This window comes from Mytilus trossulus, chromosome 4 (genome assembly GCF_036588685.1).
Source record: "Mytilus trossulus isolate FHL-02 chromosome 4, PNRI_Mtr1.1.1.hap1, whole genome shotgun sequence".
NCBI classification, from domain to species: Eukaryota; Metazoa; Mollusca; class Bivalvia; order Mytilida; family Mytilidae; genus Mytilus; species Mytilus trossulus.
Genome location: NC_086376.1, coordinates 94,470,793 through 94,498,552, shown reverse-complemented (window position 1 = coordinate 94,498,552; position 27,760 = coordinate 94,470,793). Strand labels below are relative to the sequence as shown.

The following is a 27,760-nucleotide window of genomic DNA, read 5'->3' as shown; positions in this document are numbered from 1 at the left end:
ACCTTACGTACACATCACTTGTCCGTCCGGTCGTCGAATACTCTTCCCCTGTCTGGGATCCGTATAAAAAACAACACATCACTCAGGTTGAGCAGGTACAGCGTAAGGCAGCCAGGTTTGTCTTCAATGATTTTAAAGACAGATCACCTGGAGCAGTTTCAAATTTAATAAAATCATTGGAATGGGAAAATTTAGAAATAAGAAGGAAAAAGGCTAGATTAACTATGCTGTATAAAATAAATTGGGGGTTAGTTGAAGTTCCTAAGGACAACTTAACAATATCTGATAGACGCACTAGGGGGAAACATAAATTTAGGCAAATATCAACAAATAAAGATTTCTATAAATTTTCATTTTATCCTCGCACTATTTCGGACTGGAATTCACTACCTGAAGCAATAGGTATGTCTGACACCCTGGAATCCTTCAAAAGTGGCATATCCACTCTAACATTCAGTGAAGGATCCACAGCAACTTATTAAACTTTAAAGCCACTGTACATAATGTATATATGTTATTGATAACGATTTTTCTTTGTCATATTATTTTTAAATTAAATCCATATGTACATAGCACACAAGTTCCGGGAAGTTTTACACTCCTACCTAGGAGTCTACTCCCGTATTCGGAAGAAGAAGAAGAACCTATAGCTAGTTACGAAACGACTAGGGTACGAAATTACCAGGTTACGAAACGACCTTGCAAAATACTCAGACGTAATAAATTTTAGGTAAACCTACAAAGTGAAACCGAAAGTAGAATTTAGTTTTCTGAGATTGATCTGTTCAACCCTGTGTGTCATGATACCAAAAACAGACTGAACGAAAACTACGTTTTGTCACACTATTTCTATGGTAGGTAGAGCTGTTAATCTATGACCAAGAAAAAGACGTATTTATTTAAATGATGAAAATGATGTTACTTTTATTTATGTTTTCCTGTCAGTTTGATATTGTTTATATATGCAGGAAACAATATCTGATTATTACACAACTCAATTCGATTCTCGACCTGATAAGTTTGTTAATTATTTCATTCATAACAAAATCAAAATCCAAGTGAAAGAAAACAACGGTACCACGATTTCCCGAGAAATACGAGAAAAACGTAATATCCCGAAAACTAGCTGCGGTATCGTAGCTCTTTAGGTCCTTTTGTTATTTTTTGACTATTTGCGGACGGTCCGCAAATAGTCAAAAAAATAACAAAAGGACCTAAAGAGCTACGATACCACAGCTACCCGAAAACAAGATGATATCTCCCGAGAAAAAGATTTTTTATGCTGTTATGTTACTTTTTATAGTGGTTTACTACTTTTGACAATATGAAAGAATGCTACTTAGAGATATTACTCGTTTTTATTTTAGTAACATTTGCATATAAAAAGTAATTTACGATTTTGGTGCTTATCATCTTCAAAAATGTCAGAGGAAATGAAATAAATGTGTATAAAATGTACTGAATGTCATTGACGCAATTCAGTGCACTGGCTGTGAGAAATGGGTCCATATCAAATGTGTACCCATGAGTGATTTATTGTTATAGAAATGGTCTGATGCTAATCTGTATGCTTTTCTATGTGAGAATTGCTGTTTCACTGATCGATTCCGTGTACTTTTATTAATTATGAACGCCATAAACCTACTAATTGAAGCAAAAAATCACCTAAAACACCATTAAATATCTTTTTCTCGGGATATATCATCTTGTTTTCGGGATATTACGTTTTTCTCGTATTTCTCAGGAAATCGTGGTACCCAAGAAAACAACTGTCATATTGTTGACTTGTGAAAGATATTTCCTTATGTAGAACATGGTGAATTAAACCTGGTTTTATAGTTAGGTATGATGATTTAATAGGTAGAAATGATAGACATATTTTATAGTTAGGTATGATGATTTTAAAGGTAGAAATGATAGACATTAACTACTTATCTGACATTTTGAATCAGAGTAAATAATGCCCAAGCTTGTCTGTCAAAATCAGGGTTGGAGGCATAGATCATCTAACATCTATTGAATGTGATGCAGGGGAGGTATTCTTTCATTTAAAGAGAAATATTTGGAATGAATCCTTTTATTGAATTGGGGTATCTGAAATTGGAAACAGCTGTCAATTTCTTTTTTACATGAATAGTTATATTCCTGCTTAGGGGTTCATGATATACTGTTTTACCTCTGACTGTATGCCTGATGCATGTCAGGAGTCCTTCCATCCCATGACTTTCAAATGCATTTTTCTCAGGAACTACAAGTCAGAACTTCATGACATTTGCAATAATTTTTTCATATGAACATGCTATAATGAGGGGGGGGGGGCAAGACCATTTTCGGGACGCCAGGATTGGCCAATTTTAGCAACAGGAAATCTGGATTGTCTTGATAAAGATTGGGAATTCAGGATAGGAAAACATTGGGATACGGGAAAGCCATGTTTTTAGCCACAGGAAATCGGGAGTGTTATGTTTAAATATAACGGGATTGACAAAAAACTGTACCTTGGACAGATAAAAGTGCCATTTTCATTATACTTCAATGAGAATTGCATCTAGAGTAGATCCAGAATAGTTGGTCTTCTCCCAACCGGCAGTAAAACGCTTGCTGAAGTTATGCGTCCCTTTGGCTGTGCGGGATGTATCAAGTTCGTAGTCACGTTCGATCAGAATGAGGACGTTAAATCGGATGCCTAGTGTAAAGAGAGTGCCACGCTCTTTGCACGTAAAGAACCCTTGCAACAACTCTTTGAGATGTTGAGGCCTGTTGCAAGGCAAAATTTCTGTCCCTATCCAATCTACCCTCATTTTCCAGTGGCAGTCCAAATTTCTCCGACCATCATCCCAACCTATTGTATTGATTGTGAACTTGTTCTCGTCCTGAATATGAATGAAGTATTTGCCATTAGACGTAAAGCAACCAGAAATCAATCAAATCAATAAGAGTACATGTAACAGTTAGTTTAGAGATAAGTTTGAGCTCGGATCAGGTCTTCAATTATACTGTTAATTAAACGATTTTGATTTAATTCCATATATATACTTCCTGTAGCAGACGATGCATTTTTGAAAGTCATCAGGACAGAAGATTCTTAAATTATATCAATTAGAACTCTTTTGTTGTTCCACAAAGACGAACATTCTTTGCCTTTCCTGAAGGAAAGAACAAACATTGTGCTAAAAGTCAGTGAAAGCTTCACTGACTTAAACAAATTTAAAAAAATATGTTATCAATTTTTGGGGAATTAAAGTATCAGCCTGTGAAAAAAGGATGGGGAGAAATGTTAATACAAAGATAGGACAGCAATACAAAGATGACTTTTCCATTTATACACAGCTTCAATGGGATCACGAGAAAACATTCCTTCAAACTGAAAGATCAAATTTGATAGGTTCATACAAAAAATTATCTCTTTCTGTTATTGTACTAATAAGTATTCACTGGCTACTGAAGATTTATGTGAACAAAAATGCTTAAATGCAGCTTGATGTAAAGGTAATATTGATAATACATATTTGGATTGGTTACGCTGAAAGACTTTGAACAATAATTATACCCGAGACGTTTAAATCGTAAGCATTGAAACTTTAAACTTTAAAATTGGGGAAAAAATTTATCGGGATCAGGATTTTTACCAAAATATGTCCGGGATTTCGGGATTTTCAGATATTAAAACCGGGAAATAGGGATGAGACCCCCTCTAGCCCCCCTCTATAATGTAGTGTGATGTGTTTTCAGATTCATTGATCATTACAAGGGGCAAATTCTTGTTTACAAATTACTTGAAGATTATTTGGTGTGTTTAAAATTAAGCAAAAGTCTCAGGTGCAGAGTTGTCATAGAATGATAGTCCCAAGGTTTTGACTGTCACAATTTTGGCAATGACTAACACAATTTTGTTATTTTGCAAAATTTAGAAATAATAGGGAGATCAGCAGATTTTCTTCATGGATCAACAAGGAAAAAAAGATTTTGAGAACTATGCATCTCAAGTGTAGGGTTGGAACCTTTTCCTGATAAATAAGAGATTAGAGTATAGTAAATAGTCATGATGGTATTATACTTAACCTCTAATGGGAGGGATTCATTGTGCCTGATATTGACATACATGTATGATGAAAACATAATCTTTCAATCAGTTTAATTGAGATCTGGAGCTGGCATGCCAGAAACGGCTAATAGCCGGTTGTTATTTATTATTATTGTCATTTTGTTTAATTTCTTTTGTTACCTATTCTAATATTGGACTCTGACTTCTCTTAAACTGAGTTTTACTGTGCATAGTGTTGTGCATTTGGATTTTCTACATTGGCTAGAGGTATAGGGGAGGGTTGAGATCTCAAAAAGCATGTTTTACCCCGCCACGTTTTTGCGCCTGTCCCAAGTCAGGAGCCTCTGACCTTTGTTAGTCTTGTATGATTTTTAATTTTAGTTTCTTGTGTATAATTTAGAGTTTAGTATGACATCCATTATCACTGAACTAGTATTGATAATATAAATCAAAACATAAAGGTTATTCCTGAATAATTTTTCGAATTATTTTATTATTAAAGGCGTTAAGAACCTTTGGTGACCTCACAGTTTAAATTCTATAATAAGTAAGACGTGATCAATGGTTGTTACAGACAAACGTTCACCGAATCTGTCCCAGTCAATGGGATAATTTAGGCCGAGTCAGTTTTTTTGGTTGATTTTTGTACCATATCATAGAATAATGACTAAAAGTATAATAAATAAAATTTATAATGAAAAAACAAATATATTTAATTTTTGGCTGAAATTTTTGTACCTGTGAGCTTTTTTAAGGGGCCAGCTGAAGGATGCCTCTATGTGCCCATTCCCCATTTCAGTTTTCAATTTTATGGATGAATCATAACACTTTTGTATTTTTTTTATATTTCTAAAACTTTTCCCTCGTCAAAAACCAATGGGCAAACACTTTAAATAATGGTACAGAATATTATAAACTTTTTTAAAATGGTTATGTTGCTGAATTTATAATTAACATATATTTGGCTAAGGTTGTTTCCCTACAGCAGTAACCAAAAATTTATTATGATTTTTCAATATCTTATCCCATGAAATGAATCAGCACTTGAGAATTAAGATTTTAACATAAATATGAGATTGTCATAATTATTTCCTCCTTAAGACATACTTTTAAAATTTAGTTCTGTATTTCCTTATATATATAATTTTTACAAGTAAATGTTATATGGGTTTTTTTAATAAATGATAACATCCACTGATATAGATTCTAGTGGATAGTGGTCTCATTTGGCAATAATACCGCATCTCCTTCTCATATATGTAAATGGACTAAATTTAATAGATGTAGTTTATCCAGAACTTAGTAAATCCACCAGGTGAATCAACTGTTCATTTTACTTTTGGGAAACGGGGTGAAATGGTCATCTTTATTGAATATTTTTTGCATGGTAAGTGAACAACTAAAACAAATAAGTGTAACATAGCCCAATGACTGTAACTTGACCTTAAGGTTATCAGACTTGATGAGGTTATTTCTAGGTATCTGTATCATTTTTATTTTATAATACCTTAAATATCCAATGGACTCCATGTATTCATATTCATGTGATGATGATATGGCATATCAAACATCCTTTAAATACCTTATTTTGTACTAATTTAATTGGTTGCATACAAATTAAAAATGATGCCATATAGCAAATGTATAGGTTTATATTAAGCTATATTGTTAATCATAGTTGAATGTTTCCCCCTAAATTGTTATTTTTAAATCTTGGTTGTAAATTTAGCTAATGTTTTCAAATATAATTTGATGAATTATATTTCAACAGATTGCAGTCAATGATAACAGAGAAAATAGTGTGTTCCAATCTTGAAGCCTTTTACAACCTGATATACAACTGAAGATAAAAAAATGAGTGGGCAAACAGAGAAGATGGACAACACTACAGAAAAAACAAATGATGGACATTTACATTATTCTCTACCAATCTCAGTGATATCTGCTATTCCATATACATTAAATGAAGATTCATTACCTAGTTCTGATGAGGATGGACCTGATGTTTATGTGCCACCCTATAACATACCATCAATGAGTATCTCTAATGTAGGAAAATCTTTTAGCATAGAATCTGAGGGTGAGCAGATAGACCATAGTGATCTTAATGAAGGTCACCATGAAGATCAAGGTCATCAAGAGAACATTGAGGATGGTGTGAAGGAAGAAGTTATAGATGATATTTCAATAGATGGATTTAATGACGATAGAAGCAATGGCGAACACATGGCTGATGAGATCAGTCGTGAATCACCAGTGTCTATTTGTGGTTTAAGTCAAGATAAGGAAACAGAAACAAAAATTGATAATTTTAGATTTGAAGCAGATAAACAGGGAAGGGGAAATATTATAAAGCAGACAGAAATATATTCTCACATGGCAGAGGAAACAGAAATAAAGGATAAAGATCAAAATAGGGAAGTGAAACAAATGGAAATCTCAAAAGAGAAAGAAAACAGTAAATGGAAAAAGATGGATGATGATGAATGTCCAAGTACATTTACTACAAAGTTAGGACTAGATGGAACATGTCATGGAAAACCTGATATGTGTGAGTCAGACATGAGTGAAGTAACTAAGGCCATGGTAGAGGATACTTCACAGGAAGATAAATCAGTGGATAAAAGTGATGACTATCAAGTATCTGGTGAAGGAGAAGTACAGTTACAAACAAATAAATACAATGTTACTAAGAAATCTGAAAACAACACTCATGATAGGGTTAGAGATGTGGATAAGTCTCTGATTGTTGACAATGAATTAAATTTAGAAAGGGGAGAAAAACAGAATGTTAAAGCTGTTGATCAGGTTGAAGATGAAACTGTACAAAAAAAGATTGAAAGTGGAGAACATCCATCAGTACCAATCAAACCAGTCAATGCAGTTAATTATAATCCAGGAAGAGTGGGTCAGTGGGGTCAATTTCAATACATGCCGCACAATTATCCGTATTATAATATGGGTGCTCTTCATCAACCTGGATTGCCTCAGCATTATCCTCCCTATCCTGTATCCCCACCGTATACTGGTTTCCATGTGTCTCCTATGTCCCCTCCTCCACAAACTGGTTACCAGCAGCCAGTTATAAATGGAAGAAAGGGAGATAACTTGATAGCAGATTTAAGATCAGACACTTCAGAGTTGCCTGTCTCACCTACTTATAAGATTGTAGGAAATTCTGACATAGCTGCTCCAGATAAAGCTTCCAGGTCAGCAGCCACAAATCACAATAAACCTTATCCAGGGTTACTTCCTGACAAAGAACTGGCTGACAATAAAATGGTACCTAATAAAGCAAGCACCCAAGGGAGCAAGATTGTAATTACATTCACAGGGGACATCTCAGAATATACACTGAGGTACTATTTTGAAAATACCCGAAAGTCTGGTGGTGGAGAAATAGAAGATATGGATTTCAGTCCTGATACTGGAGTAGCAGTTGTAGAATTCAAAGAAAATGAAAGTAAGTTACTTCTTTTATAAGGTATGTCATATTGGACATAGTTATAACTGTTAATGAATTATAATGTATTAAAATGATATAAAAGATGTAAAAAGGAAGATGGGACCCACCTCTTGTTATTCACAGTACTTTCAAATACAGAAGAATGCCAGAACTGTTTTCTGCTGATACATTCAGCTATTTTAGTCATTAGAGAAACACAAACCACTGTTAAAATATACATGTATATTGATTGATTCTCATTTGCTTAAATCAATACCCAGTGACAAATATTTGATGTGTCTTTTAAGGTGTTAACTAATTAAACAATATTTGTAAAGTTGGTTTTGTGTAGTGGGATCATCTGTGGGAAAGATGGCACTGATTGAGCAGAATATTACTTTACAAAGATCACATATAGCACCTTTAAAGGGGTAATTCAAGAGTTTCTTACAAGCATTGAGTTAGGCACATTCTGAATACTCTTAATGAGTCATCCACATGGAAAAGTATTATGTAAGGAAGGAAAATAGAGTAAAGAAATGACTTCAAAAACATACGAAGAAAAGTTTTAGTTGTGTTTTTTTTCAAAACTTAAATATTTTAGTATGAAAGCAGTTACTAATATAATTTGACGATTTTAAATAATGAAAATATTGACAATTTTAATCAAAGGTGCAGCCAATGTTTTGAAAAAGCAAGATGTTCACAAAGTATCTGATGTAAAACTAGAAATACATGTGGTTGCACAAGAGGCTGACATGAGTAGATTGATAGAGGAAGAGAAGGTTTTTGTTACTGGTGTGATGAATACTACAACGGAGGACTGTTTGAATGACTACATAGAAGTAAAGTCAGGTGCTGAACCAACTTACATTAGTTATGGAAGGGAGAAAACTTCTGCTCTCATTACATTTGAAGACAAAGTTGGTAGGTTTTTATTATCATTTTCACCTGTATATAAATTAAAATAAATACACATAAATATCCTCTTCTATCATCTTACTGAAACTAGAACAATGTTTCAGAGTTGTTCATATCTTGAAGGCTAATTTTATGGCAGACAGAAACCAACAAAATCTGCTGGATTACAAAAGTATGACAAGAATTAAAGAAAGTTGACAAAACCTTTTAAAGTTTGACAAATTGCATATACACATGTTTAACAGTCAAGACTGTGTGTTGACCTCTAGATGTACTCTGGTTATTTGTGTTGTTTCATAGCTGTCTCATTTTCACTCTATTCTTCAGATTTAGAATTTACATGATCAGAGGTAGCACAAATATATTGCACTATTAAGAAATCACACAAGTTATGCCAGATACTTTAAGTTTGATCAAATGAACGTAGGTTTTAGAAAGATGTGATTATTATAAAAGCCTTTACTATATGATACAAAACATTTAAATGTTTAATTGATTGGTATTTGGGGCGTTAAATGCCACTTTCAGCTATATTGGCTATATTTCAGGCCTTCAGCAGGAAAAATTAGTCAATGAAAAAGCTTTAAATATAAATAGAAGCAAAAATTTTACATTAAATGTATTCTAAAATGATTTGTGTTGGGTTTTTTTTTCAATATTGTGTTATTTCTATATTGTATATCAACAATCTTTTCAATATTTTATATAAAGATTTTACCAAGCTGAAAACAGGCTGTCTCATGAAACCACTAGAAGGCAGTACTTTAATAGTTTCAAGGGTACCAGTTACAAGAACTGTACTGGTATCTGGTATTGGTCATGACTCTGGGATAACTAATGATACAGTGAAATATTATTTTGAGAATGAGAGACGTAGCAGTGGACATGAGGATGCTGAGATATTGGAATATGATAGTGATACTTGTGTAATAAGATTTCCATCTCCAGAAGGTTTGATATCTTTTATACAATTTATGTTGTAGCCTTTTGTTTTTATCCCCCACTTAGGGGCATTGTGTTTTTCGTTGTGTGTGTCTGTCCATTTGTCTGTCCCTTCGTCTGTCTGTCTGTCTGTCTGTCTGTCCTGGTTCAGGTTTAAGTTTTTGGTCGAAATAGTTTTTGATGATCTTGAAGTCATTCTTGTTTGTGAGTTAAAGAGGGCCATCTTCCCATTAGAATTGGAACCCAAAGTGTTATGGTTTTGACTTGTAAAAAATTTGCTCTAACTTCGGGTCCTACTAAAATGTGCACGGGTGAAGAAAAAGCGCCCTGGGAAAAGAAAAAGCGCCCGGGGAAGAACAAATAGCGCCCGGGGAGAAAGAAAATGCGCCCTGGGAAAAATGTATAGATATTTTATTGGCCAGAAACAACTTTGTGTCGATGAAATAAGTTATGTACATTCATTTTTTTTTTTAATTTTAGACAATTAATTTGCAAATTCAGATAATAGACATTTATAATAAAGCACTATTAAAACAAGTATGAATTTTTCAAAGTTTACAATAATATATGAATACTATTTCGAAAGACAGATAATAATAGATCACAGTTTATGCGGAAGATTTATAAAAGGTGAAACTTTAAAAGACATGTTTTTCAAAAACAATATTAAAATGAAAAATGTAAAAAAACAACTTAAATTTCACAGATAAATATTTATCTAATCAAAATTAAAAGAGTTACAAATAATAAATCAGCAAATAAAGCAGTACTATACATATACAGTAGTTAAATGAAGGGGGTAAAAAGCAGGAGTTTGGTTTAATTCAAAACTATGCATTAAATTCCTGATAAGCATATATATAGACATTAAAACAGTCAAAGTTTTAGTTTTAAATCATAAAAAGATATAAACAACACTTTCGATGTAGCATCGTACATATCCCAATTTATATTAAGGACAAAACAAGCAATGATTTTTTTTAAGGAAAAAAAATATTGTTATAAAATATTATTATTTTATTCCCCACGGGCGCTTTTTCTTTTCCCGGGCGCTCCCGGGCGCTTTTTAGTAGGACCGCTAACTTCAACACCAAATTTACCCTTGAAAATTCTAAGTTTTGATAATTAGTTCAACCCTGATTTCTTTTTAGCATTTAATTACATCTTATTTAAAACCTGTGCAAAATATCAACAAGTATGTAAACCTTATCTTTTTTGATTGTGATATAAGGTACTACAAATCAGTTCTCTTTATTCTTGTTTTCAAATAAAGGAATTATACTCCTAAGGAATTCAATAAAGATTTTACATACCCACCATTACCTTCATTTCCTTAATTCCTGCTAGGGATTCAGATCCATTCAATTGGGATACCTATTCTGCACCTGCATACTTGCATTTTGTGAAGTGTTAAAATAAAACCAATTTCTTACAACTTGTTATAATTACCTTTTTACTGATCCCAAAGGTTGGATTTCATTTTCATGTTGTTGTAAGGATAACACTTAATTTGATTCAGATTGATTCTCAACATTTTAAATTATATATCTAGTACAAAATGTTTTTTAATTTTGTTTTAACTTAAAATAATGATGATACTATTTAATAACTTCATCATAATTTCCTTTTTTTTTTAAATGTTTTAGTGGCTAGAAGGGTATGTGACAAAACTCAGAAGATTGGGGATAGAACTTTGGAGGTTTGCCTATTTTATGAATTTCTTGGAAAGCCAGGAAAAGCACTAGAAATTCCAGAACCAGAAATTATCTCAGCAGATTTTAACATTTTGAAGTTCATTAAAAATTTACCAAGCATGAAGGAAGATTTTGAAAAGAAATTAGTTGGATTATATGGACACATTGAATGGCCAGAAGATTTGGAGAATGACGAAGTGAAGATCGTGTGTGACCTAGATTTGTCAACATCTGAAGGACAGAAAGCCGTAGAATCATGGCAGACGGACATCAACAATTGTACGGAGGAATTTATATCAACATTGACAACAATGAGAATAACAACCTTACCAGAGGCTTGGGGCGAGGTGGTGAAAGGATTACGAACTTTGATCATAGCTGATCCGGAAAAAGCTTGTGTTATTTTGGAAAAAGAAAATAATGATATCTTGATGGTTGGTGAAAGAAATATTATTAAAGAACTGTATCTGGATATACAAAAAATTGTGTCCCGTTCAGAGGGGAGAAGTTCACACACAGAAACAACACCAACTAAAGTTCTTTCATTTAAAAAATACAAGTTACAGTTACTGTGGCTATTGAAATATTTTGATGTAGTTCTAAAAAAATATCCAGGGTTAGAGGCAAAGTGTAATCTGGATGCACGAGAGGTAACTCTATCTGGGAAGGTGGAATCTATGCAAGCTGCTGAATTATTTCTGCGTGAAACCGCAAACTCCTTTGCAGTAAAGACTTTCAAGATGAGCAAACAAAAAAAGGATCTGCTATTCAAAAAGGGGGCAAGAGAAGTTTGGTACCAGGAAGCTAAAACTAAGCAGATAATAGCTACATGGAATATAGAACGTGGTCATGTGTGTGAAATGTACGCTAACTCAAAAAAAGAGGCTGAAAAGGCCATAATATGCATTCAAGATCTATTTTTAGAAGATGAATTCGTGGTGGATGAAAATTATGAAGATTTTATTCAATCTTCTCAATGGAAGGAGCTTCAAGGTAGACTAGCAGAACGAGATGAGAATTGCTTTTGTGTAAGAACAGATCGTGGAAGGATTCAATTAGCTGCCACAAAGTATATCTTCCTAGAAATTAAGTTAGATATACAGAAAGAAATAGATGATTTTTCCAAACTTCATTGCAGGCATACAAAAACAATAAATTGTGATAAAGGTATACATCTTTATATTCGACATAACCATCAGAAAGAAATACAGAAAATTGAAAAAACTTTGAAAAGCATGGATGTCAAAATTACTTCAGACAATCAAAATTATTCTTATGAAATAAAGGGAAATAAAACAGGTATTACCCTGGCAAGCAGTAAACTGGATGCCTTGATGAAAACTATTCATACAGACAAACACAAACTCCATTCCTATGGAATAAGAGACTACTTTTTATCGCCACCAGGTAAAAAAGAAACGGTAGACATAGGTAAAAAACATTCTTCTGTGGTACTCCAAGAAACTGATTATTCTGAAGAGAAAGCCAGACGAGCTGAGAAAGGTGGGGAATTGAGGTTGTCAGCACCAGGAGTTAAGAGAGTGTTTATACATGATGGGGTCCATAAGATTTACCTGGTGGAAGGGGATATTACACAGCTAGACGTAGATGCTATAGTTAATGCTGCTAACAATGATATGGACCATTGTGGAGGCTTGGCTAAAGCTATTGCAGATGCAGGTAACAACATCTTTTTATGAATCATTAGAATTTTCACCTTGTGGTTGAACAATTAATCAAATAATGTAACTGTTGTTGAAGTCATTAGTGATTATGAGTCAGGTATTTCAGTGAATAATTAGCTAGTCAAAGAATTCTTAGTCAATAATTTTTCAAGCACTTTGTCCATTAATGGCTATCATAGATATCTTAGTCTAATGCTGGGTAACCAAAGGTTTTGTTCAGTAAGTGATTGCCTAGTCGAAAGATATTTCTGTCAATGTTCAAAGAATTTTTGGTTTACAGTTTTGTAATACCCGTTATTGGATATAATTGTCTCACTAAACATTGATGTTCATGAATTTACAGTATAACAAGCATTTGCTTGAGCTGTTATGAATTTTTGTATTCAAAGGATAGGTTTCAGATTTGGATGTTCTACAAGATCTTCTAGTTACATCTAAAAAAAATCTAAGCTAATCTTATTTCTTGCCTTAAAATGTATTTTTTTATATTTCTGTATTTACAGCTGGAAAAACAGTGCAGGATGAATGCCATGAATACGTAAAACAACATGGTCAAGTACGTGATGGTGATGCAATCTACTCCAAACCTGGTAAATTACCGTGTAAGATGATAATCCATGCCGTAGGTCCTGTCTGGAAGGGAGGAAAGCAAGGGGAAAGAAACTTACTCAAGGCTGCTGTATTACAATGTTTGGCGTTGACTGAACAGAGAGAGTACAAAACGGTGGCCATTCCTGCTCTGAGTGGAGGAATATTTGGTTACCCCCTGGATGATTGTACCATCACTATTGTTGAGACTATAAAGGAATATTTTGATCAGAATGGTAGCACGACCACTGTTACTGGGGTATATCTATGTGATATCAGTGGGGAAACAATTAAACTATTCCAGGATGCATTACAAGATGCTTATAGTATTGAAAAAAGTACAGAAAAAGGTACTGAAAGTTCAGCATTTGACTACAATAGCCCTAAAAAAATAGCAGAAGTTTCAGATAATCTTTGAAAATTTTTACTAATATTCCGGCATTTCTAGAATTTGATTTTAACAGTAATTTCATATCTTTAAGTCATAAGACATAATGAAAGATGAAAGAATAATCGATGCTATCACAGTATCATGGGCTTATCTTGATATAATTGTTCACAAGTTTTAACCATAATTCTTATAAAGTAAAGCATTTACACATTTCAAACTGACTTTACTAAGACAGTAGATGTACTTCAGTACAGCTAGACAGGTATTAATAAAATTACCTGAAATACTTATGAAAATTATTATTTTTATGCAGATTTTTTCGATCCAGATAAAGTCTTAAAATAAGATATCAAATATAAATGATAGCTGTAAATTCAGAATTTAAACTTTCATACACATGTGTGCTGGAATTTCTTTACCATAGTATAATAGAATTATGAAATGAATTTCCATTTTAAAGCATGATATTAATGAGAAAAAGACATTTTTTTTTCTATTAGTGGATTTTGTTAAATTATTACCAATAGTAATCATGTTTGAAAATAGTATACTTTAATTAGTTATCATGAAGCAACTGGCATATAGAATATGAATTGCATGTATTAAAATTAAGATATAACATGCATTCTAATTTTCCAGGCAAGCATCGTTATCCAGATGAACAACGACCCCTAAAATATCCTGGTCATGATTCTGAGTCAGATTTTAAGCCAATCAGATATCCAGACACTCAACCTAATGATGCACCAAGCAATCCGATTCGTTATCCACATTCAGGGGAGACAACTTCTGATTACCCTTCAGATCGGTCAAACCATCATACAGCATCCAGTGATACTTCCTCAGGATCTGATGGGGATTTTATAAAGGTTGTCAAAGGTCTGCTCACACAGAGAAAGGTTAGTTCATTTATTAAACTTGGGTTTCTGGGTCACTGCAAGGCAGATCAAGGCATCATCATGTGATTTGTATGTGTGTTAGAACAGATAGTATTATGGGCATGAAAAAAATGTGTATTGCAAATTTATCTACAGTTCATACAATAGCTATACAAAAAAAATTGGAATGCCACAGTAGCCAAACTTAATTATCCAGTACATTGTTAATTAAATATCAATTTAGGACTCCATTTTATTTTTGTTCTTATATGAGATGAAAATAAGGAACATAATTCAAAAGACACCATTCATCTCTGTTGTAAAATAAAAATATCAAATACCCTTAATTTGTGGGCTATACATCGACTGAGAATGTGCAAAAGTGTATAACACCGAGTGATAACGGGCTCTGAAATTTTGACATTTTCTCAGAAATTGGTGTTTAATGTGGAAAAAAGATTATTTCAAAGACAAATTCAGGAAGTACAAAACACTAAATTTATATGTCATTTCACAAAAATTATTGTATAGTTTCAGAGAGGTTGTGGCTCAATGAAACTGGTCTATTCCTTTTAGTAGTATAGATACTGTATAGATGAAAGTTTGATGCAGGTTATTTTTGCAAATTGAATAAAACCTCTGGTTGTCTTGATGTTTTTACTTTTTTTATACATTTAAATTTGTTTCTTTGTTTCTTATCTACGTTAATCTGCTGGTATGACTGAACTGAGATATTAGATGAAGGTCTGTAATAAGGTAAAAGTTTTGAACATATGTTAGACAAAGTTTTCTATACACATGAACTCAAAAATGGAAATCGATTTTGAATAATATGTATTGATCTTTTTTGTTTTCAGGTTGATGTGATTGTTAACTCAGTGAGTCTTAGTCTAGATCTGTCACGTGGCAGATTGTCAAAATCTATACTGGGAGCTGCTGGAGACATAATACAAACAGAGATTTACCAGTACATAGGTACATTCCAACCTTTCCACAATGTCGCTGTAACATCAGGTGGAAATATGCCCTGTAAGAATATAGTCCATGGTGCGTTAGCTCCCTTTGATGGTTTGGAAACCAAAAGTGTCAAGGTAAGCAATAAAGTCTATGATGTGTAAGCTCCCTTTGATAGTTTGAACAGCATCAGTGTCAAGGTGAGCAATATAGTCCATGGTGTGTTAGCTCCCTTTGATGGTTTGGAAACCAAAAGTGTCAAGGTAAGCAATAAAGTCAATGGTGTGTAAGCCCCTTTGATAGTTTGAACAGCATCAGTGTCAAGGTGAGCAATATAGTCCATGGTGTGTTAGCTCCCTTTGATTTTTTGGAAACCAAAAGTGTCAAGGTAAGCAATAAAGTCTATGGTGTGTAAGCCCCTTTGATAGTTTGAACAGCATCAGTGTCAAGGTGAGCAATATAGTCCATGGTTTGTTAGCTCCCTTTGATGGTTTGGAAACCAAAAGTGTCAAGGTAAGCAATAAAGTCTATGGTGTGTAAGCCCCTTTGATAGTTTGAACAGCATCAGTGTCAAGGAGAGCAATATAGTCCATGGTGTGTTAGCTCCCTTTGATTATTTGGAAACCAAAAGTGTCAAGGTAAGCAATAAAGTCAATGGTGTGTAAGCCCCTTTGATAGTTTGAACAGCATCAGTGTCAAGGTGAGCAATATAGTCCATGGTGTGTTAGCTCCCTTTGATTATTTGGAAACCAAAAGTGTCAAGGTAAGCAATAAAGTCAATGGTGTGTAAGCCCCTTTGATAGTTTGAACAGCATCAGTGTCAAGGTGAGCAATATAGTCCATGGTGTGTTAGCTCCCTTTGATTATTTGGAAACCAAAAGTGTCAAGGAAAGCAATAAAGTCTATGGTGTGTAAGCCCCTTTGATAGTTTGGACAGCATCAGTGTCAAGGTGAGCAATATAGTCCATGGTGTGTTAGCTCCCTTTGATAGTTTGGACAGCATCAGTGTCTGTGTTGAGGTAAGAATGTTGTCCATGGTGTATTATCTCCCTTAAATGGTTTAGACAGCATAAGTGTCAAGTTAAGAATAAAGTTCATGGTGTGTTAGCTCCCTTTGTTTGTGTGGACACTAAAATATATTATAGCGTTTGAATAAATACAACATCACATGCAGTCTTTAGAATCAAAACATAAAGAAGATGTGGTATGGTTGCCAATGAGACAACTATCCACAAAAGACCAAAATGACACAGAAATTAACAACTATAGGTCACTGTACGGCCTTCAACAATGAGCAAAGCCCATCCCGCATAGTCAGCTATAGAAGGCCCTGATAAGACAATGTAAAACAATTCAAACCAGAAAACTAACGGCCTATGTAAACAAACGAACGAAAAACAAATATGTAACACATGAACAAATGACAATCACTGAATTACAGGCTCCTGATTGGGACAGGCACATAATTTTTATCTTTTAGAAGATATTTATTTTACTACGGCTATATCAATCAATGAATGAGTGATTGATTTCTCTTAGAAAAAATTTAAAGGTCCCAGTGACTAAACTACACCATTGTTGTACACAGAGCACAATAGCTATTGTATTTATTCAATGGGACAATAGATCTGACAAAAAAATAAATAGATTGACCCATAAGAGATTGCTCTGTTTCATTTGGTAAGCAATAACTTTTATTTAGATTTTCCTTATTTATTTGATACATGTTTATTAAAAAAAAATCCTCATAATTTTTTTATTGATGAACCAATCAGGATGCCTGTTTTGTCATTCTTCAGTGTCAATATTTTGAAACACACTTTGTTTGACTCTCTGGATGCACTTTATGTTCACAAATATGTCAGAAAAGAATTAACCTTGTTAATTGATTTTCATTGTAGATACTTCAGATGTTTATACTCATGTGTATGAATTCAGCATCTGACCATAAGATGACATCCATAGCTTTTCCTGCTGTCGGTACAGGAGTACTCAACTTTCCTGTTGACATAGTTGCCAAGACGATGTTTGAGATAGTACTGTTGTACAAACAAACGGTCCCTGATTCCAGTATTAAGAGTGTTGAATTTGTTATCTATCCTGAAGATACTGCTGCCGTTAGGGTATGTATTTTTTTAAATAAAAAAATATATAGTTACTGAGACAAAGGTCCAAACTCATGAGCCATGGTGTAGTGGTTAGTACATCAGGACTACTAACACAAAGGTTCCTGGTTCCATTCCTGTCTGGGATGAAAATTTCAGGGACTGAATTTTCGGCTCTCCCTTGACACTATTTGCAAGTATGGTCTTGAGAAACGATGATAGTCTGTCGGAAGGGGACGATAAATGGTTGACACATAATAAGAGAGAGCAATATCTCTTGCACATTAAAGACACCATTGTAGATTTCCAAAAAGAGTAGCACTCACACCCACAAAGTGGAAAGGGATTAATATAAGTTGCAAAACTTGTTTCCAAATCCACTATAAATAAATATGTTCAAACTAAAACTAAACTCATGAGGTTTAGAGTTCAAATAATCAATCAATCAAAGACGCATTTAGTAGCTAACAATAAACACAAAAAAAAAACATTACAGAGTTGGTGCTAAGAATCATGAGGAAAGAGGGGTATTTTTTCAAAAAAAATCGACAAATGGTTTTATTCATATTTTGAACCGTATTTAAATGTTAAAAAAAAATACTTGATTATTCATACCAATCTGGAAGGACAAAGATATGATGTGTGGATTGACATATTACATAATTTGCATATTTGTATTTTGTAGGCTTTTGAGGATGAACAAAGAAAAATGAGGCGTAAAACAAGCAGCCAAACCTATACAGGTATAAATATATATAATTTTGGTGTTCTTGCAAAATCTTCATGCTTTTTAGCTTACTTGGCCCTTTTAGCTCACCTGGCCCAATGGGCCAAGTGAGCTTTTCTCATCACTTGGCGTCCGTCGTCGTTAACTTTTACAAAAATCTTCTCCTCTGAAACTACTTGGCCAAATTAAATCAAACTTGGCCACAATCATCATTGGGGTATCTAGTTTAAAAAATGTGTGGCGTGACCCGCAAAACCAACCAAGATGGCCGCCATGGCTAAAAATAAAACAATGGGGCAAAAGGCAGTTTTTGGCTTAAAACTCAAAAACCAAAGCATTTAGAGCAAATCTGACATGGGGTCAAATTGTTTATCAGATCAAAATCTATCTGCCCTGAAATTTTCAGATGAATCTTACAACCTGTTGTAGGGTTGCTGTTCCTGAATTGGTAATTTTAAGGAAATTTTGCTGTTTTTGGTTATTACTTTGAATATTATTATAGATAGAGATGAACTGTAAACAGCAATAATGTCCAGAAAAGTAAGATTTACAAATAAGTCAACATGACCAAAATGGTCAGTTGACCCCTTTAGGAGTTATTGCCCTTTAACGTCAATTTTTAACCATTTTTCGTAAATTTTATATATCTTTTACAAAAATCTTTTCCTCTGAAACTGCTTGGCCAAATTAATCCAAACTTGGCCACAATCATCTTTGGGGTATCTTGTATAAAAAATGTGTGGTGTGATCTGCCAAACCAACTAAGATGGCCGCCATGGCTAAAAATAGAACATAGGGGTAAAACACAGTTTTTGGCTTATAACTCAAAAACCAAAGCATTTAAAGCAAATCTGACATGGGATAAAATTGTTTATCAGGTCAAGATCTATCTGCCCTGAAATTTTCAGATGAATCGGACAACCCGTTGTTGGGTTGCTGCCCCTGAATTGGTAATTTTAAGGAAACTTTTTTGTTTTTGGTTATTATCTTGGATATTATTATAGATACAGATAAACTGTAAACGGCAATAATGTTCAGCAAAGTAAGATCTACAAATGAATCAACATGACCGAAATTGTCAATTGACCTGACCCCTAAGGAGTTATTGTCCTTTTAAGTCAATTTTTAACAATTTTCATAAAATTTGTAAATTTTTACTAACATTGTCCACTGAAACTACTGGGCCAAGTTCGTTATAGATAGAGATAGTTGTAAGCAGCAAGAATGTTCAGTAAAGTAAGATGAACAAACACATCACCATCACCAAAACACAATTTTGTCATGAATCCATCTGCTTCCTTTGTTTAATATTCACATAGACCAAGGTGAGCGACACAGGCTCTTTAGAGCCTCTAGTTTATTTAGTGTTGCAATGTTTTCTGACGTGGAAAATAAATGAAAATGCAGCATTCCTGAATTTAAATTAAGTCATTATTGTTATTTTTACAAAGTAAATCCTGAAATACAATTTTGCATACAGATTGAAACAATTTTTGGTTATAGCTGTACAAGAATGTGTATTAGTTTTAAGATTTTTGGGATACGATTGCTTTTAAGCAATGTGTAGACTTATACCATTGACTCAGGATCATTCTCTCACGTCAACAGTTTTATTCTGAACACCAAGGAACATCTCAGATTCTTGAAATTGTCTTGCTTTAAATGGTGTAAAAAACAAAATGATTGAATTTAAACAACTGTCCTATAATGTTCTTCTCATAATCTTCATGCTTCAATATTTCCCCTACTTGCATGCATGTTTTTAACAACACGGAAAATCAGAATTAAGCAGTATTTATATTTACTGTTTTTATAAATTTAAAAACACATCAGAGGGAATTCCCCAGGTTTGATTACAATTAACATGCGAGAGTTCTCTAAATTCCGATTGATAAATCTTTTTCTGTCATATGAGAACGGAAGTGGAGTTTACTTAATATATGTCACCGTTATGAAACTGATATTTGATATTGTACTTCCAGAAAGAAATGGAGGTCGTTTAATTTACATTTAATATACGTCCTTGCTACAAATCACAAATCTAGGGTTTGTTTAGGTAATTATGTGCATGCGTATAGTTTTCTTGACTTGAAGGGGTATCAGATTGAATGGTTGCTCTGAATTCCCCACTCCATTGATTAATTTAAAACTCACTAGATCCTTTCTATGTCTGTCTGCTATTGAGGGTTATTGTTGTTGCATAATTTTAAATCATATGCCTCATTTAAATTAAAATAAATATAGTCCACAACGTAAAGGTGTAAGTAGAACACCCCTTCAGCCAAAATGGAGTTTCCATATTAACGATTCAAGTTGTCATTGTATCATATTAAAACCGATCGCAATTTAAACAGAGAAATGTGTACAGAAAGGAGTCATGCACACTGACCCAAAGGAAATTAAATATTTAAAAAGTTAGGAATGGGGTTCCACCTAGATTTCACATACCTCCTTCGCTCCCTCTCGGTGACTGCTGTTGTAAGTAAAGTTGGAATTGATAGTACAAAAATAAAACGCAATAAGTACATTGTTCATACCCTTGTATAGTGGATTGGCTATTTTTAAAGTTGAATGAATATTCAGATTACGTAAATTACATTTTACGATCATTTTACATGTACAGTTGAATTATTTTTGAAAATAATACTAATACATGTATCAATGAAAACAATGGCAATCATATTCCCCAGATCAATCTGCTCTTTGATTATATTATTATCACACTTCATATAAAATGTACTTTGGTCAACACTTTTACACCCCAATGAATTTACAAAAAGAAGCATTCAATTCTTGAATAAAGTTAATTTTATTTTAGATCTCAATGCAAAAGTATCTGTAGATGAAGATAGAGCAGTACCCAGTAAAGGAAGTACCACCAAGCTTGGAAGTATTGATGTACTAATTAAGTGTGGAGATATAACCAAAGAAAAGTCTGATGCTATAGTCAACACTACATCACACTCCTATGATTTATCTAAAGGTAGTAAAAAATAATCATGATGGTAAATTTTTCTGCCCCCACAACATTAATACATGTAATAGATCTATTTTTAAACCCTTTTTAGCTGGGCAATTAAGGAAACCAACAGGAAACCCAGGTCAAAAATTGAAAAATAAAATGAACTAATCATCTATGGAGATAGTTTGAGTAGCACTGAAGTTATTAGGTGACAGCCTTTTTTTATTGTAGTTTTACAGTGCTTATCCAGTGACCTTTGGGGTATCACATTAGCAATGACTAAAACAGTTTACCAAATTGCAGTTAGATTTCTACTCCAACTAACTGATCAACTGGTAAAATATTTTAGAAGATTGCTCAAGTGAAATGTTGTTAGTATGAAGTGAGTGCTATGAATTAAAAAGTTATACTTACCATCTAGAACCATTTAGTTGATACCTTTGTCTGTCCTTTCTAACACAAATAATATCTTACTATAGTTTGAGTCACTGAATAAAAAGGTCTAATTGTGACATGGAAACTTCTATCATAAATAAATATTATAAATGAATAGTTCAAAATATTGTTGTGTAGGTGTATATTTTATAGCTTTGTCTTCTAAGAGAAAGTTATTGTGTAATTGTGATTAATATATAATTTGTAAATATATCATATATTGTATGTTAACTTTTTTTTCAAATATTATATCAATGTTTTTCATAGGTGCAGTATCCAAAGCCATTCTAACAGCTGCTGGTTCAGATATACAGAAAGAATTAGTTCAGGAAGGTAATACTGTGAGAAAATATAAAAATAAGATGTGGTATAATTGCCAATAAGACAACTCACCACAAGAGACAAAATGACACATTTATACTCTTTATCACGACACATCATAATTTTCATGTCCCCGCTTTGTCCCCACCATAGCGAAGGGGGCACTAATTTTTACCCTTGTCGATCTGTATGTACCTCCATACGTCCCAAAATTGGTTTCAATTCTCTAACTTTAGTTTGTCTCTACCAAATCTTATGAAACTTCTACAAATGCTATTTAACACAAAACACAGACAGAGTTTGATTTTTGGTGGCTTCACTTTAATCATCATAGAGTTATACCCCTTTTACCGTTCTCTAACACAAGTTTGCCTCAACTAAATGTTATGAAACCTATACACATTGCTTATTATTTTCAACATATGCTGGTATCAGTTAGCAATGGCTTAAAGAACATTTTGTTTTTTGCAGCTGAACGTTCTACATCCAAAGGGTTGGTAGTGACCTCTGGTGGCAAAATGAACTGTAAACATATTTTCCACATCATTGCTCAGTCTACCTTGCCAGGCTGGGAGGCTGCAGTGAATAAATGTCTCACAGCAGCTGAGAACAGAAAATTATCAACAATGGCTTTACCTGCATTAGGAACAGGTACGAAAAAAACAACCTATTGAAAAAGTTATACAATTTTCCTTTTTTAATTTTACAGGAACCAATGACTTGTTCTGATATAACAATCTAAATTACCCAGATTCACTGGTGTTCTTTCAAATCATATACTTGGGCGTATGACATTTGCGCCTATTTTGAAATTTTTCATTCTTTCATTTGCGCCGATTTCATTTTTTCATTTTGCCGATTTAAATTTTTTTCCTAATTGGATTTACAGGTAAGTTACAGGTAAGTTCATACTTTTACATCGGCTGAGCACAGAGTATACAGACAAATCAAGTGACATTGCAATTGGTAAATGGCTATCCCAATGTTTCTGGTTACCCTAAATGAAATCGATGACTGCTTCATGTTTGACATTGTCTAGTCTGTTTCCCGGCCGTTATTGAAATTCTTGACAATACCAATTTGTATATTCCGAAGGCATACTGAATGTTTTACGGAGGGGACCAACCTAGACATTGTCTGACGCTCCGCTCCTTATGATGATAAATGTCATACATTCTTAAACAACATACAAGTACACATTCCATAACAGTCAACCAATTTGTGATGGCGTCCATAAAATAAACGAAGGGATGAATTCAACTTCACCATTTTAAAATCTTGGTTTAATAGCTTACTTGTGAGAAAATGCGAGCTTACTTGTGAGAAAATGCGAGCCCCCACAAGAACGTATGCCAGACAAAGAAAAGATGACCTTCGTTATTGACAATAACGCCAAAATATAGAAAAGACGAAATCATAAGAAAGGAATATATTAGATGTGTTGCCTATACATACTCGGCAAGAACAGATTTATGATTTGAATGTATTCCGTTTTTATAGATTTGAATGCTGTACATATATTTTTAATTCATCATTTAAGTATAAACAAAGTGCTTTTATCTTAGGTTTTTACTTCTTTCTTGATTTTAAGCAGGATACAACAGTTATATACATGTTATGATTGACAATTCATAACATGTACAACTGGCTAACAGAGGAGGTCTTTAATGATAAATGAAAATAACATTACTGGGATGGAGAGTTGTCCCATTGGCACTCATACCACATCTTCTTTTATCATTTCACCTGTATTTACCTGTTATTTCACCCGCAAAGTGGAAAGGGATTAATATAAGTTGCAAAAACTTGTTTCCCAATCCACTATAAATAAATATGTTTAAACTAAACCTGTTATTTACTTGTATAAAAATCAGCGCAAATGAAAAAAAAATCGGCGCAAATGAAATGCAGATCGGCGCAAATGCAAAACGCCGATATACTTGGGTTCCATGGCTTACTAATAAAGGACCTACATATTGTATAATATTGTTAATTTGTTCTTATCCTGAACATGCATGATATATTTGCCACTGGATTTTAAGCAAGCATCAAATACTCATCTATTCTGAAACCAGAAAAAAATCTTTGCAAAACTTTGTAAGTTTATGTAAGCAGTGTCCTTTGAAAACTTTCTAAAGTCATAAAAGATATTATTGCATAGCAATATAATATTTCCGACAGAAAGTTATTAAAAGTTGGCGTGCAATAAATTCTAATATTGCACTAGTACAATAAATCTGCAAAATTCATGCATCATCAACGACAAGATTCTAGTTTAAACCAATTTTTACTTTCAAATATCATATTGGTATACAATAAAAGGGTTATTGCATGAATATTGGGAAATATTGTTCCTCCTAGAATATATATTGCACTCGCAAGCTGGTGCAATATAAAATTCTACTTGGGACAATTTTCCCCAATATTCATGCAATAACCCTATAATATTATATATGTGAATTTTACAATTCTTATTCTTTATTCCAGGAATAAAAGCATGTAAATCTGAAGATGTTGCATCAGCAATATTTTCAGCCATTAAGGACTTCTCAACCCAGCATATTAAACAAGTAACACTAGTTGTGTTCCAAAAAGAAATGGCTGCTGATTTTATAACAGAGCTGAAGAAAACAGATGGTGTTGGAGGGAAAAGGGGCCATACTGATACAAGGGACTATGGTCGTAGGGACAACAGGGGCTATGGACATAGAGGCGCCACAGGGAGAAATACTGAGCATGGAAGTGACCATAAAGATGACCACAGAGACAAGCAAGGTAGAAATACTGAGCATAGAGCCGGTCACAGATGTGGTCATAGAGGTGGTCATAGAGGTTCAACACCAAGAGAGAATGAGCAGAGAGGTGGTCACAGAGGTGCACATAGAGACACAACACCCAGAGAGAATGAACATAGAGGCTTTAAGTATGGACATGATGGTAGGTATAGAAAATGCTTACTTACATTGGAAAATTTTAAATTGGGTCAGTTTTGTTTTCTGTAGACTTTTGCTGTTGTTGGGTTGTTGTCTCATTTGCAGAAATCCTTAAACCTCTTTTTTCCTTCTTATGGGAGCCCTATAGTTTGATTGACTACTGTTTCTTAGCTAAACAATTAGTTTTCTTCATAAAGATATAGGGAAACATTTTTTATCAGAGGATGAGCAAATATCATAACATGTCTTTTTTGAATTAATGGCTATTTTAGGCTGTAATCAGCATTAGAATTATGATTTTTATGCCCCACCTACGATAGTAGAGGGGCATTATGTTTTCTGGTCTGTGCGTCTGTTCGTCCGTCTGTCTGTCCGTTCGTTCGTCTGTCTGTTTGTTCGTCCGTCTGTCCTGCTTCAGGTTAAAGTTTTTGGTCAAGGTAGTTTTTGATGAAGTTGAAGTCCAATCAACTTGAAACTTAGTACACATGTTCCTTATGATATGATCTTTCTAATTTTAAAGTCAAATTAAACTTTTGACCCCAATTTTACGGTCCACTGAACATGGAAAATGAAAGTGCATGTTTCAGGTTAAAGTTTTTGGTCAAGGCAGTTATTGATGAAGTTGAAGTCCAATCAACTGGAAACTTAGTACACATGTTCCCTATGATATTATCTTTCTAATTTATTTTAATGCCTAAATATATTTTTTATCCAATTTCATGGTCCATTGATCATGGAAAATGATAGTGCGAGTGGGGCATCCGTGTACTTTGGACACATTCTTGTTTAATTTGAAAGTAATCATGATAAAATTTAAACAAAAGTCCAATTACATGTATAAGAAAGAAATATACAAACTATTGATATAATTATTTTTTGTTGTTGTTAGAAATGCATTTAAAAATGAATATAAAAACTTCCTGTAGAATAAACCCCAAAATCAATTTCTGAATGAAAAACAGATTTCTTTTTATATAGCATTTAAATATAAGTCCTTCTATTTGAAATGGGTTTTTTTTGTCACAGACAAAGACAGACCACCCCATCGAGACACATCAAAGGAAGAAAGTAAACCAGATACAGTTAAATTCTATATATGGTCTGATTCCTGGGATAGCATTAAAGCTGTAAAGAGAGATTTAGACAAAGTGGCTGATGATCAGTGTTACCATAAATCTATTCATGAATATTCAAAAGTTGTCCATAATTTAAAGGATGAAAAGGTAAATTTGTAGGTTAATTACAGGTAAATACTGTAGGTTAATTACAGGTAAATACTGTAGGTTAATTACAGGTAAATACTGTAGGTTAATTACAGGTAAATACTGTAGGTTAATTACAGGTAAATACTGTAGGTTATGTAGGTTAATTACAGGTAAATACTGTAGGTTAATTACAGGTAAATACTGTAGGTTAATTACAGGTAAATAGTGTAGGTTAATTAAAGATCCTGGTGAGACTTTTACATGATATCACAGGATACATACCCGTAGCCAGGGGGCTCAGGGGTTTGGATGTAAAATTAAATTGATGTAAATTAAACCACTGAACTGTTTTTATTATAATTAAACTATGAATACCAACAACAAACCCACCTTGCACTAAAAAATAGTACATTTTATAACTTTGATTCAAAGGAGAAGAGAATACTGGTTAACCTCTGTCCCTCTGCACATCAATTTGTATGTACATTTCTAGCAATTTTTTGTTCAGAAACCACAAGTCATGCTTCTTATATGGCACCAAACTTTGTAAACAATAATGTCTGATACTTAAATATGACACCAAACTTCATCTGCTATTTGTGTGGCACTTTTTCATTCTTTTTGAAACAGTTTTTTTAGAAACATTTATATAAGACATTTATTTAGCTATTAGGAACATACTTTTGGTATTGACAATTTTTATATTTTAATAGATTTTCAGAGATATTGAAAAGCAGCTTAAGGTAAAAATAACAGAAAGCAAAGGTGTTGTAAAAATCCTGGGGGCACTAGCTCAAGTGAACAAGGCTTCAGACGCCCTTCAGACTCAGCTTAGAAAAGAAGAAGCTCGAATGATTGATTACGACAAAGCAAAAGAAGTGGCTAACTATATCCAATGGTATTATAAGGACCAATCGTCAGATAGATTCAAACCTTTCACATTAGAACTGAATTATCTTATAGAAACTGAATTTAAAAATAAATCAACACAAGTTAGAATAACAGATAATAAAGGAGAGAAATACAAAATTGACTTTAACAAAATGGAGGAAATTCCTGCTAGTAGTCCAAATACAAAGATTCCTGTACAGAGAAAATCAAAGGAACAACAAAAAGGTAATGAATTCTTAATTATGTACTGTGCTGTGTAAAATCTACTAGGAAGTAGAGCAGCTATTCTAACATGACGTCCTTCAAACGCTTTGAGTACACACCCGTGGTAAAATATGAATATATTGATTAGGCTGTTCCGATCGCACTCCCACGTTATATGTTTGTTTATAAATGAGATACTCAACGTCATAATACGATGACGTCAGAATATAAGCATGCTTGTGAAACCAAAAATCATCACAACATTGAAACGTAAACAAACGATGCTAAATTGTTGCATACGCCATTTTTTTTAGATAAATAAAACATATAAGTAAATTTATAATTTAAATTCATCCAAAACTATCTAAATACGCTATTGTAAATAGTTTTAGCATGTCACTAATTCGTTTGCTCCGTTCTTTTACGCCATTTTA

General features: G+C 33.4%; 1 protein-coding gene across 2 annotated transcripts in view; it reads left to right on the top strand.

Annotated features, from left to right (window-relative positions):
• Positions 1 to 647: 647 nt before the first annotated feature.
• LOC134716383 (protein mono-ADP-ribosyltransferase PARP14-like) overlaps positions 648 to 27,760 on the top strand; it is a 33,896-nt gene continuing 6,783 nt past the window's right edge. For both annotated transcript variants that reach the window (XM_063579356.1, XM_063579357.1), the window contains exons 1-16: positions 648 to 854; positions 5,817 to 7,508; positions 8,163 to 8,417; positions 9,123 to 9,362; positions 11,000 to 12,727; positions 13,236 to 13,670; positions 14,351 to 14,610; positions 15,447 to 15,680; positions 17,445 to 17,666; positions 18,334 to 18,391; positions 21,194 to 21,358; positions 22,040 to 22,105; positions 22,565 to 22,744; positions 24,581 to 25,030; positions 26,053 to 26,249; positions 26,945 to 27,347. In XM_063579356.1, coding sequence (XP_063435426.1) covers positions 5,900 to 7,508; positions 8,163 to 8,417; positions 9,123 to 9,362; positions 11,000 to 12,727; positions 13,236 to 13,670; positions 14,351 to 14,610; positions 15,447 to 15,680; positions 17,445 to 17,666; positions 18,334 to 18,391; positions 21,194 to 21,358; positions 22,040 to 22,105; positions 22,565 to 22,744; positions 24,581 to 25,030; positions 26,053 to 26,249; positions 26,945 to 27,347 — 6,502 coding nt within the window. In that variant the 5' untranslated portion in view covers positions 648 to 854; positions 5,817 to 5,899. The remainder of the gene's footprint in view (positions 855 to 5,816; positions 7,509 to 8,162; positions 8,418 to 9,122; positions 9,363 to 10,999; positions 12,728 to 13,235; positions 13,671 to 14,350; positions 14,611 to 15,446; positions 15,681 to 17,444; positions 17,667 to 18,333; positions 18,392 to 21,193; positions 21,359 to 22,039; positions 22,106 to 22,564; positions 22,745 to 24,580; positions 25,031 to 26,052; positions 26,250 to 26,944; positions 27,348 to 27,760) is intronic.